We start from the raw sequence: 15,339 nt of genomic DNA, 5'->3' as shown, positions 1-15,339 counted from the left end.
CATGTATGAATAGTAAATAAGTAATAATATATATGTGTGTATATGTGTATATGTGGAGCGTTTCATCTACACGGTACTTTGGTCAGATGTCTGGAGATGTTTACGGCTCATGTTTATGCATGTTTGGTATATATAATATACTGTTTTACATCCACTTTGTTTTTTATATCTTTTGGCATTGATTGCTGAAGAATTGTATTACATTCAGGAATTCTGGACAAGTGTCTTTTAGGAAGCGTTTGGAGCGTTTCATCTACACGGTACTTTGGTCAGATGTCTGGAGATGTTTACGGCTCATGTTTATGCATGTTTGGTCTGACAATCTCAGTATCAACAGGAGGAAACAACATTGTTTAAATGTAAATGAATTCTGCAGCAGGTGTTAGTTTGACACACATTTGCATGTTTTTGTTTTTTTGTATAAAACTGTAAATCCTCTTGCCATCTGCAGCAGGTGTACGTTACAGCACAGTTACCATCAACCACTGTCCTGGAACACATGCTCCTCATCTCTCTTTAACACACACACACACACACACACTTTCTCTTCTTCACTCTTTCTCTCTGATTATGCTCTGAAAGCTCTGCTAGCTTAATAACCACTGTGCAGTATACATTGCACATTGCTTACTTATTTTATAGTATGTGACATGAAATGCATTAATCAAATGTCAATTTTGAAACTGCTATTTTTTTAACATGGCCTGTTTAATTGCATCTTTAATTCAGTTGGTGTCAGACACCATATATATATATGTTAGGGGTGTAACGGTTTACAAAATTTACGGTTCGGTTCGATACGATACAGCAAAAAGAAAGAAATGCCAGAGAAATTTCCTTTATTTTATTTATTTATTTATTTATTTTTATTAAAACTAACATCATAAAATATGACCTTATTTTACTTTGAACAGTGATGGAGCAATACTTGACCCATCTTCTGGGGTGTCTTCTTAGCAGCATATAAAACAAAAACAGTTCCTTAAAAATAAAAATAAAAATGTAATATTGTAGTAGTTATAAACAAAGGTTTATTTTATTTTAAGTTTGCAAGGCTCCAGATTAACATTTGAGGGCAGCAATTTTATTCATAATGTCGAAATGATAATTAAAAAGCAAAATTAGTAAAAAAATAAATATTTTGGAGTGGAAATTGCAGCCAAATACTAATTACAATGGTAATTTAATGTCTATTTTATTTTTAGATAAGTGTGAGTCTTCCTACATCTTGAAACTTTTAGTTTTATAAATGGGGGTAATATTTGAAGGATGAACAAATAATGTTTTGGTCATCACATTAAAAAATTTTAAGTGTGAGTTTTGAAGTGCTGGAAAAAGATGTGTGACGTACTGGAAAGCATTTTACTATTCCTGCCAACCTTCCATGTTTACAGTTAGTGTTACTACATTAAATCCATGGTGAATGTTGCTCATTTTGTGGACTTAAAGCCTATAACTAGTAACTGTTAGTTCATTCATGGCACAATGTTTCTCCTGGTTTCCACGTCAGTGCTGTTTGATCTAATAGAGATCTACGGTTCATAACGGAGAAATTCTCACTATAGATCTTGCAGCGATGTTATTACTTCTGTGGCGAATTCAAATGCTTTCTTCACTGGATCTCTTAGTGACTGTCGCTTGAGAAAGATCGGCTCGCGCTGCACTGACATCTGTACAAACTGATAAGCAAAAATAGTAGCGCAGTTTCGTTCAGCTTTCATTACGTTTGCTATTTGATGTTGGCCAACGTTGTCTGTCTAATTTTAATTTAAGGAAAATAAAGTTTTTAATGTAGTTTATTTGTCTGTGTGGTGTTTTTAATATTCTTTAATATGTTGTAGAGATTGATACGTTATGAATTAAATTGATGAATTAAACCCAAAATTTCTACTTGCCATCGTGTAGCTACAGTTGAGCGAGTGGATCAGGTAGTGAGTGAGTGGAGGCAGGACTAATTTGCATATTCATGGAACCGCGGGTACTAAATGACGTTACATTCAAGCTATTTTAGGCATGAAGAAATTAAAGGCACAATATGTAACTTTTTTGCTTTAAAAATAGCAAAAATCACTATATCTATGTTATATATATTTTTTAGTTGTGTACTTACATTATCCCGACTGTTTCCAACAACTTTCAAACCAGGAGAAATTTTTTCGAGAAACGTCCCGTTTCTTTATTTCCGTTTTGTCGCCGTCAATGCCGTCATATCCGCGTTGTCCCTGGTTTCCGCTCGTGCTGCCATGGCAACCAGAGCTATGAACCAGAGCCGTCTGATAGTAACCAAAGCGACTGACGCGGACAACTTTGTAGTTCGCAATGTCTATTTGCACGCTGTTGTTGTTTCGTTCAAACATTATGGACCATGGCAAGCAGACTTTGGATAAAAAAAGGAGAACTAAAACGAGAATCAATATTAGCGCGGTGTTTTCGAGATGCCGAGAGATGCCGCTCCACGTCCGAGACTTCGACCGCTCCTACATGTACTTTATTAAACAGGTGAGCACATTTACATAAAACTAATCAATGTTTTATAGTTCAACAATGATAAAATGTCAGAATATGATCTGTATGTTATTCTAATGTTGATCTAGCTTACTGCTAGTCTCATACAGACAAACTAACACATACATTTCAACACATTCAAATGCAGTTTAGTGTGATAGTGTAATGTTAGACCAAGTGAAACAGCGCTGCGTTACCTCACAAGTTTAATTTGTCTAATAAACTGACCTGTGAATAGTAATTCTGCGTGTAGTTCGGTAGAATGAAATGTCCATAGCTGCTATTCCTTTTATATCCGCGGGACTCGACTCGCGTGTGGAGCTGACAGCTGTCTCTTAGCAATCCCGAACTGCTTCATATCACAGTCATGATAAAAACATCGATGTATTCAGTCATCCATAAACATTATTAGATCGGTCGGCTTGACGTTGACGACAAGATCCATATTTCTTAGCAAATGTTGCATCATCAATCTACGCCTTTGTTATTGTAAATAGGTTAGCGACCCCTAGCGGCGAAAAATGCCATACTGTACGTTTAATTTCTTTATTTTTGAGGAAAACATTCCAGGATTTTTCTCCATATAGTGGACTTTAACGGGGACCAACGGGTTGAAGGTCCAAATTGCGGTTTCAATGTAGCTTCAAAGGGCTCTACTACACGATCCCAGCCGAGGAATAAGGGTCTTGTCTAGCGAAACGATCTGTCATTTTCTAAAAGAAAATAAACATTTATATACTTTTTTTAACCACAAATGCTCATCTTGCACTAGCTCTGTGATGCGCATCCACAACTTCGCATTATGTAATCATGTTGGAAAGGTCACTCATAACGTAGGCTGAAAAGGTAGGGTAGAGCAAAAAACTCCTCCAACTTCAAAATTGTCCGACATCGTTGTTTTACCTTTTTTTGTAAAGGCCGTTTGACTTTGTCTTTGCACGTTCGCTTTGGGTCGGTACTTCTGCCTTCCACCTTTCCAACGTGATTACGTAATGCATGAAGACGTGGATGCGCATTGAAGAGCTAGTGCAAGACGAGCTGGGATCATGTAGAGCCCTTTAAAGCTGCATTGAAACTGCAATTTGGACCTTGTTGAAGTCTACTATATGCAGAAAAATCCTGAAATGTTTTCCTCAAAAACCTTAATTTCTTTTTGACTGAACTGAAGAAAGAAAGACATGAACATGGGGGTGAATAAATTATCAGGAAATTTTAATTCTGGAGTGAACTAATCCTTTAAAATATGTCATTTTGATTATCAAAGATGAGTTTAATTGCATCAGATTGCATTTTTAATTCAGTAGCTGGCACCAAGATTTTTTTAAGATGTTTTTTCTACAAATATAACTATTGTAGAAATTATAAGGTCAAGGCAAATGCATTTCATTCTGTGATATAGTATTTTATGCAGTCTGTTTTTTTTTTCTTTGCACATTTTGGTGAATTAAACGATAGTCATAAAGAAAATTTGCATGATGTGCACAGTATTGCAGGAATAGTCATACTAGTATATTAGATAATATTCTTGTGGTATGCTTAGAGATTTGCTAAAAACTGATCTGGTATTTAAACGAAACTTCACAAGTTAGCCCCGCAACTTAGTCTTAAGATGTGGGTTTTGCCAAAATATTAAGTCTTTTATATGTACGAATTATCATCAGCTTCTCCTTTTCGTCGTTCCAGACTCCAGACATTGCTGGTTAGATAAGCTTCCTTCCATTTCTTTCCTAAGTCTCTTATGCCACAGTTTGGAGGATAGGGTTAATCTGGAAATAGACACTCACTGAGAGGGATATGGGTACGACAAGGAATCCTCTCCCCATCATTTTTCCTATGCTGCCACTGGAAGAGAAAGATATGAAAGGAGAGGATAGATTTGGGGCGCAGATGTCATCCAGAGAGAGATGGGATTAGAAGGCATGAACCAGAGGCTCGTGAACAACCTGGAAAGAACTAGGGAGCATTAAAAATTCAGACTACAGTGTGGCATTTAAAGGACATATGAAACCCAAAAAGTGAATTCTGTCGTTCACAACTCTCATGTTGTTCCAAACCTATATTGTTGAAACGCTTGTTTTTGAAACATGTCTCTTGTGCTCACCAAGGCTGCATTTATTTATTTAATTGATCAGTATTGACCAATAATTTTCTATTTTAATATATTATAAAGTGTAATTTATTCCTGTGATGGATTTTCAGCATCATTACTCCAATCTTCAGTGTCACATGATCCTTCTCAAATCATTCTGATATGCCTATTTGGTGCTCAAGAAAAAATCTTATCAAACATTTATGCTGCTTAAGATCTATTCTTATTTTTTCTGGATTCTTTAATGAATCGTAAGTTCAAAAGAACCATTTATTTAAAATAGAAATATTTTGTAACAGTGTAAATGTCTTTACTGTTGATTATTTTGTATCAATTTAATGCATCCTTGCTAAATAAAATAATAAATCTCTGCGACCTCCAATGCAGATCTTCACATAGGCACAAGTTTGATGTCATGTGACGTTTGCTGTTATTGACATCCTCCCTGCCTGATATTTGGTTTGATATCTGCAGCAGAGATTAATTGATTAACAACAATATAGTGTACAAATTGTATGGACCACTTTTATGATTTTGTGTTCAACAAAAAGAGAAAAGAGGTTTAAAATTGCATGAGAGTGAGTAAAACATGACAGAATATAAATTTTGGGGTAAACTATCCCTTTAATTTAATTCTGAAGTGAAAAGAAGTCTGTGTGTGATCTTTCAGTAGCTTCTAGCTGCAGTAAAAGCATTAATCTCTGCACCCTGGCAGACAGTGAGTTGCATTATTGATGCAGCGGAGGGCTCTCCTTGGTGAGGGCCCTCTGCTGAAATGTTGGACGTAATTGCGGGGTTCAGCCTCAGCTCGCTTACAAATGAGATGCGGGGACATGGAGGGGGGCGTCTCGCATCGCTCATCCTCTCTGCTGCCTGCTACAGGGCTAATCCTAAATTTAAACTCATGCTCCCCTTGTTGGGGTGTCAGTTTCTGACACATGCCAGCATTAGCCGTCAGCTTGTCTTAGGAATAGAGCAGCCCAAAATGTAAATTCTGTCATCATTTACTCATCCTCATGTAATTACAAACCTGTATAACTTTCTTCTGTGGAACGCAAAAGGAGAAATTTAGCAGAATGTCCAAACTGCTCTTTTCTATACAGTGAAAGTTAATGGTGACCACGGTTAAGTAAGATTTAACCACGGTCACCATTCACTTTCATTTGGAAAAGTGCAGCTTAGACATTCTTCAAATTATCTTTTGTTTTCCACAGAAGAAAGAGTCATACAGGTTTGGAACGACATGAAGGTATGAGTAAATAATGACAGGATTTATTTTAAATGATGTGACTGCAGTTTGCCTTTTAGTTTCTATTTTCAAAACTTCTGAAACCATCCTCTTGTAATCTCAAATCTCAAAGGTGAACGTCCCCAGGATATTCACCATGCTTGTGTTTACTGCAGTGTTAAGTTAAACGAGATCCTGGTCGACTGGAGATTTGAGATGCTGACAAAACCAAAGAAAACCTGACAGTTGGTGGAACGTCAATCCTCATAAGAACACTCGGCTCTTTATTCTCTTATTAAAACAGCACAGCTAGATTCTTTGTTCTTACAGAATACAACAAAAAGCCGTGGATTGTGTTCAGCATCCATGCTTTGTCTGCTAATGGTCGGCTTTGGAAGCGTTTGAGTTCGGGGTATTGAAACGTGGTTAAATGGAGCTGTAGAGGTGACCTTGTGTTGCTGATGATGGTGCTGATGGGTAGACCCATGCTGCGCTGTTGGGTTAGTATGATTGGTTAGAACAGTGGTTTTGCTTCAGGACTCAGATTTCACATAATTTGTAAATCAAATGGCAACCCAACATAGTAGTAAATGTTTGTGTATTTTTTGGTTTGCACCCCTTCTGATATGAACCTTCTTTAGCGTGACTACAATATTTGTTGTTTTTTTGTGATATTCAGACACATCTCTTTCTGAATCATCTGATATCTACTTGATAAACCATCCTTTTGCAGCTTACAGTATGTTTTTCATCGTTCATTCCAGTCTGTGTCCTTGAGTCAGAGGGTTGCAGTTTTTGAGTTTCTCATCCTGTAGCTGATCTCCCCGTATACACACCCAACTCACGTCAGCATCATCGTCCTCTCACACACTAACACACATCCACACCGCTTGTGCTCTACTAACACACACTCCTCTGCGGGGCGGGTGAGCTCCTCACATGCGCTATAGCAGTTACTGTGGAGACGGCTGGGCTGCGGCACTTGGTGTTCGTCCTGTGAGCCGAGCGATTCACATGGAGGCTAAAAATAGAGGGCAGGTTAACGGCTCTCACTGCCTCGTCCTCTGCACACTGATTATGACCTAACAGATGCAAGGACAGCCACAGTTACACCGGATCATTTACACACTGTGTGAGGACCAGATGAGCTGCTAGATCTCCATTATACCATATCTGGCCCTCTTTGTAAAGTCCACACCTGATTCTTTACAGAGCTTTTGTTTTATTTACTGTCGACATTTGTGCTTCATGAAAGCTTTATTACTGTAGTTAATCCTGATAAGTGGTAACCATGGAAACCTTCTACGGCATCCATATTCATATTTAATTCCCAAGGTCACATTTTCAAGATTAATAGCCTGGATTGAAAAACTGGATTAATTAGGGCTAATGTGTTAATAAATTATAAAGATAGAAGTGTATTGGATTTTTCACATGACAAATGTTTCCTCTCGTGTTGTGGTCTCATTTGTGTTGGAATAAATTATTCTTGCAGTGTTAAAGACTGTGCACTGATGTTCCTTAACGGCTGATGCCGATATCCAAAGAAGTGTATAGCTAATGACCAGTATTGCTAAAGGACCACAAAGTCTAGTCAAATGAGTACTGTGAATTTGGACATACATCTTTTGTCACATACTGTTTTTTGCCTACTATTTAGTAGGGAAGTATGTGTCTTAACATAGTGGTTTATGCAAAAGTCTGTTTAAAACAAAAGTTTATGCTGGCTCTTGGACTCCACCACGCTTAAAGGAACACACCGACTTTTTGGGACTTTAGCTTATTCACCGTATCCCCCAGAGTTAGATAAGTCCATACATACCCTTTTCATCAACGTACGTGGTGTAACTCTGTCTGACGCACCCACCGCTAGCCTAGCTTAGCACAAAGACTGGAGGTAAACGGCTCCAGCTAGCATACTGCTCCCAATAAGTGACAAAATAACGCCAACATTTTCCTATTTACATGTTGTAATTTGTATAGTCACAGCGTGTACAAATAACAAGGTCACATGAGACACAGCCATCTTCTAACGTATACATACTGGGAACTATATTCTCAGAAGGCGAAGCACTGCTACTTGGGTGGAGTGATTTACTCCAACTCTGAGCGAACTCTCTGCTCCTCACCACGGGGCTTCTCAGGTGCTGCGAGCAAATCACTCCGCCCAAGTAGCAGTGCTTGTTCTGAGAAGTTATTATTGTACTGCTCCTCAAGTAATTCATTCAGTTTAGCCACTGAGATTCCATTAGAGGACACGAATGGTCGTCCCTGTGCATCCGGGGTAGGTTGCCAGTTGAACATCTTTCAGGTATGGACATTTCTTCATATCCTATTCCCTGTGTATATTCTCCTGACCAACAGGAATTGACCATTGTGTGAAATTTTTGGGCAATTCTTTGAAGTAGTTGCTATTCAGTCCACTTACTTCTAAGCCACTCAACCTAAAGGTTTTTATTGGCTTCTCCTGCCCCATTGTTCTCAGCATCGTTTGCAAGCTATATTCAGCTGTCTCAGAATGGGGCTGAGCTTTTAGGGTTTAAAAACGCGTATGTCTGAAACACTCTACTACCCTTGGAGGCTTTCACTTTTACTGGTATGATTGCAAGTTTACAATCGGCTGTGCCGGCCCCTTTATGCTCTGTAGCTACCACAGCCATGATAACAGCTGCTGGTTTGAACTTTTGTAGTATTGTCCTCTTTCTTGTGCATGTCAGTTAGTGGATTAGGTGAGCCTCCATTAAATGAAGTGTTTTTGATGTGCAACACCAAAGGATGTTTCTTAAAGCATATTTGGCAGGTGAGACGCTTTTTGCAAGCTTTTGTCAGATGTCCTTTTTTGAGGCAAACAAAACAAAGACCATTTGTTCTTAAGAATTCAGTGTTATCCTCCTGTGATATTTTTGCCATTTTGACACAAGATTCCACTGCATGATAATAAGAGCAAAAGAGACTTTATTAAATGCAGAAAAGAGGTTTATTAAATAAATGCAGCTTTTGCATCATACTGACAACTCTTTTGATGCTTCAATGGGAGTAACGGTTGTAATAATCCTACTAGTAGACTTGTATGACTGACTGTTTGGACATTGTCTCTATGACATTTGAATTTGTTTTAGGATCTTGAATCTCTCCAAAGACTGGGTCTAAAATAATCTTTGCTTCTTTCTCAATGAAAGCTACCAAGTCAGTAAAGTCTGGCCTTTTTTGAGAACATTCCAGAATTTCACAGGCTGTAGATCTCCATTTTTCTCTTCACTTGTAAGGAAGCCTAGAGACAATTATTATTAGGTTGAATGGTAAATTTAGCTCTGCCATATTAGCCAGATCTTGTGCTGCATTGCAGTACCCTCTGAGATAGATTGCATATAACTAAATAATGCTTTCCCATCATCAGAATAAGTATTACCCCATCTCAGAGCCTTCTCCATGTACGCACTAGCTATTTTAAATTCATCTCATTGCTTCTGAAGTAAGTTCACTGCACTGCTCCCACACATCTCTCAAAATAAGAGATGCTATGAATTAATACATGGAAAAGGTTTTGGAAGAAAAATCATATTTGCTCATTGATTCTGAACCATCTCCTTTACATTTCAAAAGGATTAGAACAATTCCTAAAGCACCACTAAAAAGGATCGTCCATGGAACTCAGAATGCTTCAAAACTTACTTCTAATCAAACAGCAACTACACTCACAATGACACAAACAGAGGATAGATAGCCAGCACAGTACAGCTAGAAATTCTAACATTACTAGTATTGATCTCGGTCCTGTCCTGCAAAGACAACGCGATCTGGCTGATCTATTTGTGACCCAGCAGAAACAAGTCTCACTTCCTACAAGGGAGATTCCAGTTTTCAGTGGTGATCCTCTGGAATATAGGCCATTCATGAGGAGAAAACAAATAGCAGCCAGAACTGATTGTATTATCTAGAGCAGTAGACCACAGCCGAACTAGGGAACTTATTCTAAGCTGTCTCTACATGAACGCAAGCAGAAGTTATGCTGAAGCCAAACGTCTCCTAAAGCGCCACTTTGGAGATAAATTTCAAATTGCTAATGCATATATGCAGCACCCTCTGAGAATAGTTTGCATAACTACATAATTCTTTCCCATCATCAGAACGAATATTACACCATCTCAGAGCCTTCTCCGTGCATGCACTAGCGATTTTAAATTCATCTCCAAAGTGGTGATTTAGGAAATGCTTTGACTTAAGCATATTTACTGGTTGATTTCATCACATAAATGCAGCCTTGGTGAGAATAAGCGACTTCTTTTAAAAACATTAAATAATTTAATAAAATGCTAATTTAGCAAGTTTTGAAAATGTATAAATGATTTAATATATTTCTTAATTTTAAGTCATTGACATTTTTCTATTTCTATTGTAAATTTTTCTATTCATATATATATATATATATATATATATATATATATATATATATATATAAATATTTTTATTTATTTATTTTTCCATAATCTGGTAGTTTTAGATTTTGGACGCCATTATATACGTGTATGCATTTTAGTTATATCCTTTAATAGATTTATAATGGTTGTTGATTTTATTTCCACAGTTATCAGCCAATGCTATTAAAGGTCCCGTATTATGCCCCTTTTCACAGATCATTTTTTACAGCATGTTTAAATTGTCATTTTTTGGGGCTCAGAAAATCACCGTAAGAGCTGAGTAAACACAGTAAGTTATAAGAAGTGCGCAAGTACATAAACGAATTTCGGTAGAGTTGAGGGAGCATTCCTGTGGGCGGAGGTTAGTCAAAAAACTGTTCTAGTGACGTCATTAAAGAAGGAAGTAGAGGGATGTAGTCCAAACGGGCCGTTCGATGTAGGCGACTTCTGTTAAATAAAATATCTCGCTTGGCATTGAACTTTGAGCTTTATAATTTTACAGATATTATTTATACTCTAACAACAACATTACACACTAACTAAAGTTTGAAACATGGGATCACAAAGAACGGGACCTTTAAGCTGTCAGTGGTTTTAGGTTGTCCCACACATCTTATAAGCTTTAAACCTGATTGTCATATCAGTTGTCTTTTTTTTTTTTTTTTTTTTTTTTTTTTTGAGCATCATATTCCTCAACATTAAAAAAATGCTCTTCCTAAACCACAGCTTCTCACCAGGGTCTAATCATTTCATAAAACTTAACATAAAACTGCTATCTTCCTCTGGCCTACCAGCAATCGGCCATACATCCCAATGAGTAGCCAAAAAGATTTGCAGTTTGTTCTTTTTTCTTGCACATTTACATTTCCATCTTTAACATATTTACATCAAATGTAATATCACAATCATCAGGCTGTTTAATTTCATAATGCTTGCACATCCCTTTAAGCCCAGTACAGCCATTACTTAAAGAACACATTCTCTCCTTAATGTCACATAGCCCTTTTGTGATGAGAGCTCTAAAGCTTAGGGTGGGGTGCAGGTGTTTTTAAAGGCTCTGCAAAATAGCATTTCACACACCATGGCTTTGTTCCACAGCATCATAGTCGCGCAGCTAACGTGCACATCTTGCTTCCCTTCAGAGGTGCCAGACATGGACTGCTGCATGGAGCGTTTAATTACATCTGTAGAGGTGTGAGTGTACGAAAGCACCCTAATTACACCTCTCACCCCTCCTCGCTTTTATAACCGCAGAAACGTGACATTACCACCACTGAATGCTTTAAGATGTACGTTATGAATTTAGAGTGAATATAGGACTAATCTTGGTGATGATTACATCATATTTGCTGAATGAGATCCAATAATTTTTTTTTGTGATGATTCCAAAAATAGTGCATTTTGCTCTAACACATCACTTTCCCACAAAATATTATGTGCAATTCGTAGCATTTTTGTTTTTCGACAACCATTTGTAAGGTGAAGGCAAGGGCTGTCACAAAGACGTGATTCCTATCTTACTCTGAGCCAGGCTAGAACTGTTCAGTACTCAGCTGATTTTTGCACAAAATATGTTATTGTATGTCTTATCCTGATTTCAAGGTTATAATTATGGCCAGTGACAGAAGAAAATGCAAACATGACTCAGATGTTTTACTACATTCAAACAGTGACAGTAAATTAAAGATTTTGAGAAAACAAAATTGTCCACAGATTGCAAGTTAAATTATAAATTTTGAATATTTCTTTTTGTCATCAAAACAGACATTTGACTGGTTTTGTCATTTTGATAAGTGCATTAAAGTTGAAAAATCTTCTCTTATTTTGTGAAAAAAACCCTCATTTTTTATTATCAAATCAAAATAATTGTTTTATTATCTACCTTTTTTTGCAAATCTGCAAAAAAAAATATTTAAGATGCAGAGCTGAGTTATAAAGGCAATTCTTACATTAAAAAATGTGGGAAAGAGGGTAAGAGTTCATACAATTTTGCAAAATAATGGTAGCTGGTGCTTCATTGTGTTTCTCTGCATGGTTTCATTCACCACTAATGAATTGAGAAGAGGCTATGTGGTGTGTTTCTAAGAATGGCTATTAGCTGACCCCTCCCTGTACTATTCTGTCTATTACCCCCCACTAAACCTCATCCCTCCCACAGGCTCAACTTTAAAGACCCGGAGGCTGTTCGGGCTCTCACATGCACCCTGCTGAAAGAGGATTTTGGCCTAACCATCGAGATCCCTCTGGAACGGCTCATCCCCACTGTGCCGCTCCGCCTTAACTACATCCACTGGGTGGAGGACCTGATTGGGGGACAGGGGAACCCACGGAGGGGCATCGACATTGGTATGCCAGCTCAGACTCACTGGTGTTATCCTGTTAAAGCTCTTTGCGGTCCCACAGGCTGGTGGAACGGGGTTTGGCAGGTGCTGCTTATTGGTTTACACACACACACATGCAGGCTGGAGGAGAGTAAGACAGTGCTGGCAGTCGCATGCTACCAGATCCTCTGAATTAAAATATTCCACTCCACCACCATCATCACATCCTGTCCTGTCTCTCTAAATACTTTAGCAACTGTCCATGTTTTCAGTATAGATGGGACACAATTGTCGAGAGATTAAATATAATATATTATGACTTTATTATGATATTTTTTGTGGCGGAGCTGTGATTAGCATGCAGCCTTTTTAGTTTACTGTTGTCAGCTATATATGGAAAAGTCTCTGAAAAGTTGTGTCTTTATTTCGTCACCCTGAAAGCATTGGTGTTGCATCCATACACATTCAGATGGACGTCTTTGGCCATTGTGTCAGATTGTGTGAGTGATATAGTTGTGGCTCTGCTGATTGGGTTAGATTGTAGATGGAAGACCTCTGTCAACTCTAGGATGAGATTAGTGGTGTTAGTGTCACACACATGATGAATAACCCCAAATCTTTTTTATTCAGACCTTATGGGTATCATCTTTGTTCGGTTCTGCTAAATTTCAGTCCATTTTAAGGCCTGCTGACTGGATAATGGATGGCCATAGCTGTCCTGCCTCAGTCTAACTGCATTATATTCATACGTCACTGTCAGGCAGTCGCTTGCACTTCATATTATCATTCTAATACTTATTTGAGAGTCCTAACGTTTAGTAGTAAAATTATGTTTGTGTAACAATTTCATTTGGAATTGCTGTTGTATTTTTTGTTTAATTCCATATGTTTTGCAGTGTAAATTACAAAAATATAGCATGCATCAGAGCACAACATTTCTAGTAGAGCTGACTAGTGAATTATGTTCATATTTTTATATATAAATAGTTCAGGTATTTATTCAGATTTTATTGTACTGTATTTTTAATTAATAGCATTTTATTTATTTTTATTGTATTTTTAATTTATTTCATTGTATTTTATTTTATTATATTGTATTTAATTATTTACATACATTATTTATTTTAGTTATTTAATTTTTTTATTACTTTTTTTTATCAACATCCGGAAATAGTTAGGAGTATTAATATTACATCTGATTTCTCCTATCCTAGATAACAAATTTAGTTAACTAATATGTTGCACAGTGAATACTCATCCCTGTTAACTAGACTCAGAATGCTCCTTCATTCTGTGCTTAGTTTTGATACAATAACAAAGTATCACAATTTTTTTGAATCGCACTTTTGATCTGAAGTGTCGTCACTACATGATGAATATGTTTACATAAAGACTCAGGCAGATCATATTTCATTTGTATTTAAGCTTGTGATATGATGGGTTTTGGCTGTGTGCAGGTACTGGTGCTTCCTGTATTTACCCCCTGCTGGGAGCCACAATGAATGGCTGGTTCTTCCTCGCCACAGAAGTGGATGACATCTGCTTTAATTATGCGAAGAAGAACGTTGAGCAAAACCACCTGGCAGAGCTCATTAAAGGTAGGAATGGTGTGTGTGTGATGCAGTGTGAGAGCTTGACAGTTTTATATGTAATTTAACCCACTGAACCGCATAAATGTGTGTGTTGCAGTGGTAAAGGTGCCCCAAAAGACTCTGCTGATGGATGCACTAAAGGAAGAATCCATTGTCTACGATTTCTGCATGTGCAACCCTCCTTTCTTTGCCAACCAGTTAGAAGCAAAGGTACATTCAGCTCCAGTGTTTCAACAGACATTATCCCCCCTTCCAGCAGTATCTATCTCTTTGTGCAAATGATAATAGCTGTTATCCATTCATTCTTCCGTTTCTTCCCCTCTTTTCTGTCATCTCCGTCAGGGGGTGAATTCGAGAAACTCCCGCAGACCTCCGCCCAGCTCCATCAACACAGGGGGAGTCACTGAGATCATGGCAGAGGGTGGAGAGCTGGAGTTTGTGAAAAGGATCATCCATGACAGTCTGCAACTAAAGAAGAGGCTTAGGTCACACACACACACACACACACACACACACACACACACAAACACAATCACAATAAGGACCACCCCAAATTGGTATACAAAACAAAGTATAGTTAAAACTGATATATATATATATATATATATATATATACAGGTGCTGGTCATAAAATTAGAATATCATGAAAAAGTTGATTTATTTCAGTAATTCCGTTAAAAAAGTGAAACTTGTATATTATATAGACTCATTACATGCAAAGTGAGATATCTCAAGCCTTTATTTGTTATAATTTTGATGATTATGGCTTACAGCTTGTGAAAACCACAAAATCTCAGAAAATTAGAATATTACATGAAATCACACAGTAATTACACAGTAATCCCATGGTCATTGAACCAGGTTTTGGTTCTTTTGGCAGTGTGGGCCGGTACAAATCCTGCTGGAAAATGAAGGAAGCATGAAGTGCTCTGAAAATGTCCTGGTAGACGGCTGCGTTGACTCTAGATTTAATAAAGCACAGTGGACCAAAGTTCTCTTTTCTGATGAGAGCAAATTTTGCATCTCATTTGGAAACCAAGGTCCCAGAGTCTGGAGGAAGAATGGAGAGGCACACAATCCAAGATGCTTGAAGTCCAGTGTGAAGTTTCCACAGTCTGTGTTGGTTTGGGGAGCCATGTCATCGGCTGGTGTTGGTCCACTGTGCTGTCCACTCAACGCAGCCGTC

At 37.7% G+C, this 15,339-nt stretch overlaps 1 protein-coding gene across 2 annotated transcripts in view; it reads left to right on the top strand.

Annotated features, from left to right (window-relative positions):
• Positions 1–15,339, top strand: part of mettl16 (methyltransferase 16, N6-methyladenosine) — a 37,642-nt gene that overhangs the window by 7,065 nt on the left and 15,238 nt on the right. For both annotated transcript variants that reach the window (XM_084125747.1, XM_084125746.1), the window contains exons 3-6: positions 12,399–12,586; positions 14,019–14,159; positions 14,251–14,363; positions 14,496–14,638. In XM_084125747.1, the coding sequence (XP_083981873.1) occupies positions 12,399–12,586; positions 14,019–14,159; positions 14,251–14,363; positions 14,496–14,638 (585 nt within the window). The remainder of the gene's footprint in view (positions 1–12,398; positions 12,587–14,018; positions 14,160–14,250; positions 14,364–14,495; positions 14,639–15,339) is intronic.

This window comes from Abramis brama, assembly GCF_963993115.1.
Source record: "Abramis brama genome assembly, chromosome: 10".
Classification (NCBI taxonomy): domain Eukaryota; kingdom Metazoa; phylum Chordata; class Actinopteri; order Cypriniformes; family Leuciscidae; genus Abramis; species Abramis brama.
Note: the sequence above shows the minus strand (reverse complement) of the source record. Positions and strands in the feature narration are given on the sequence as shown.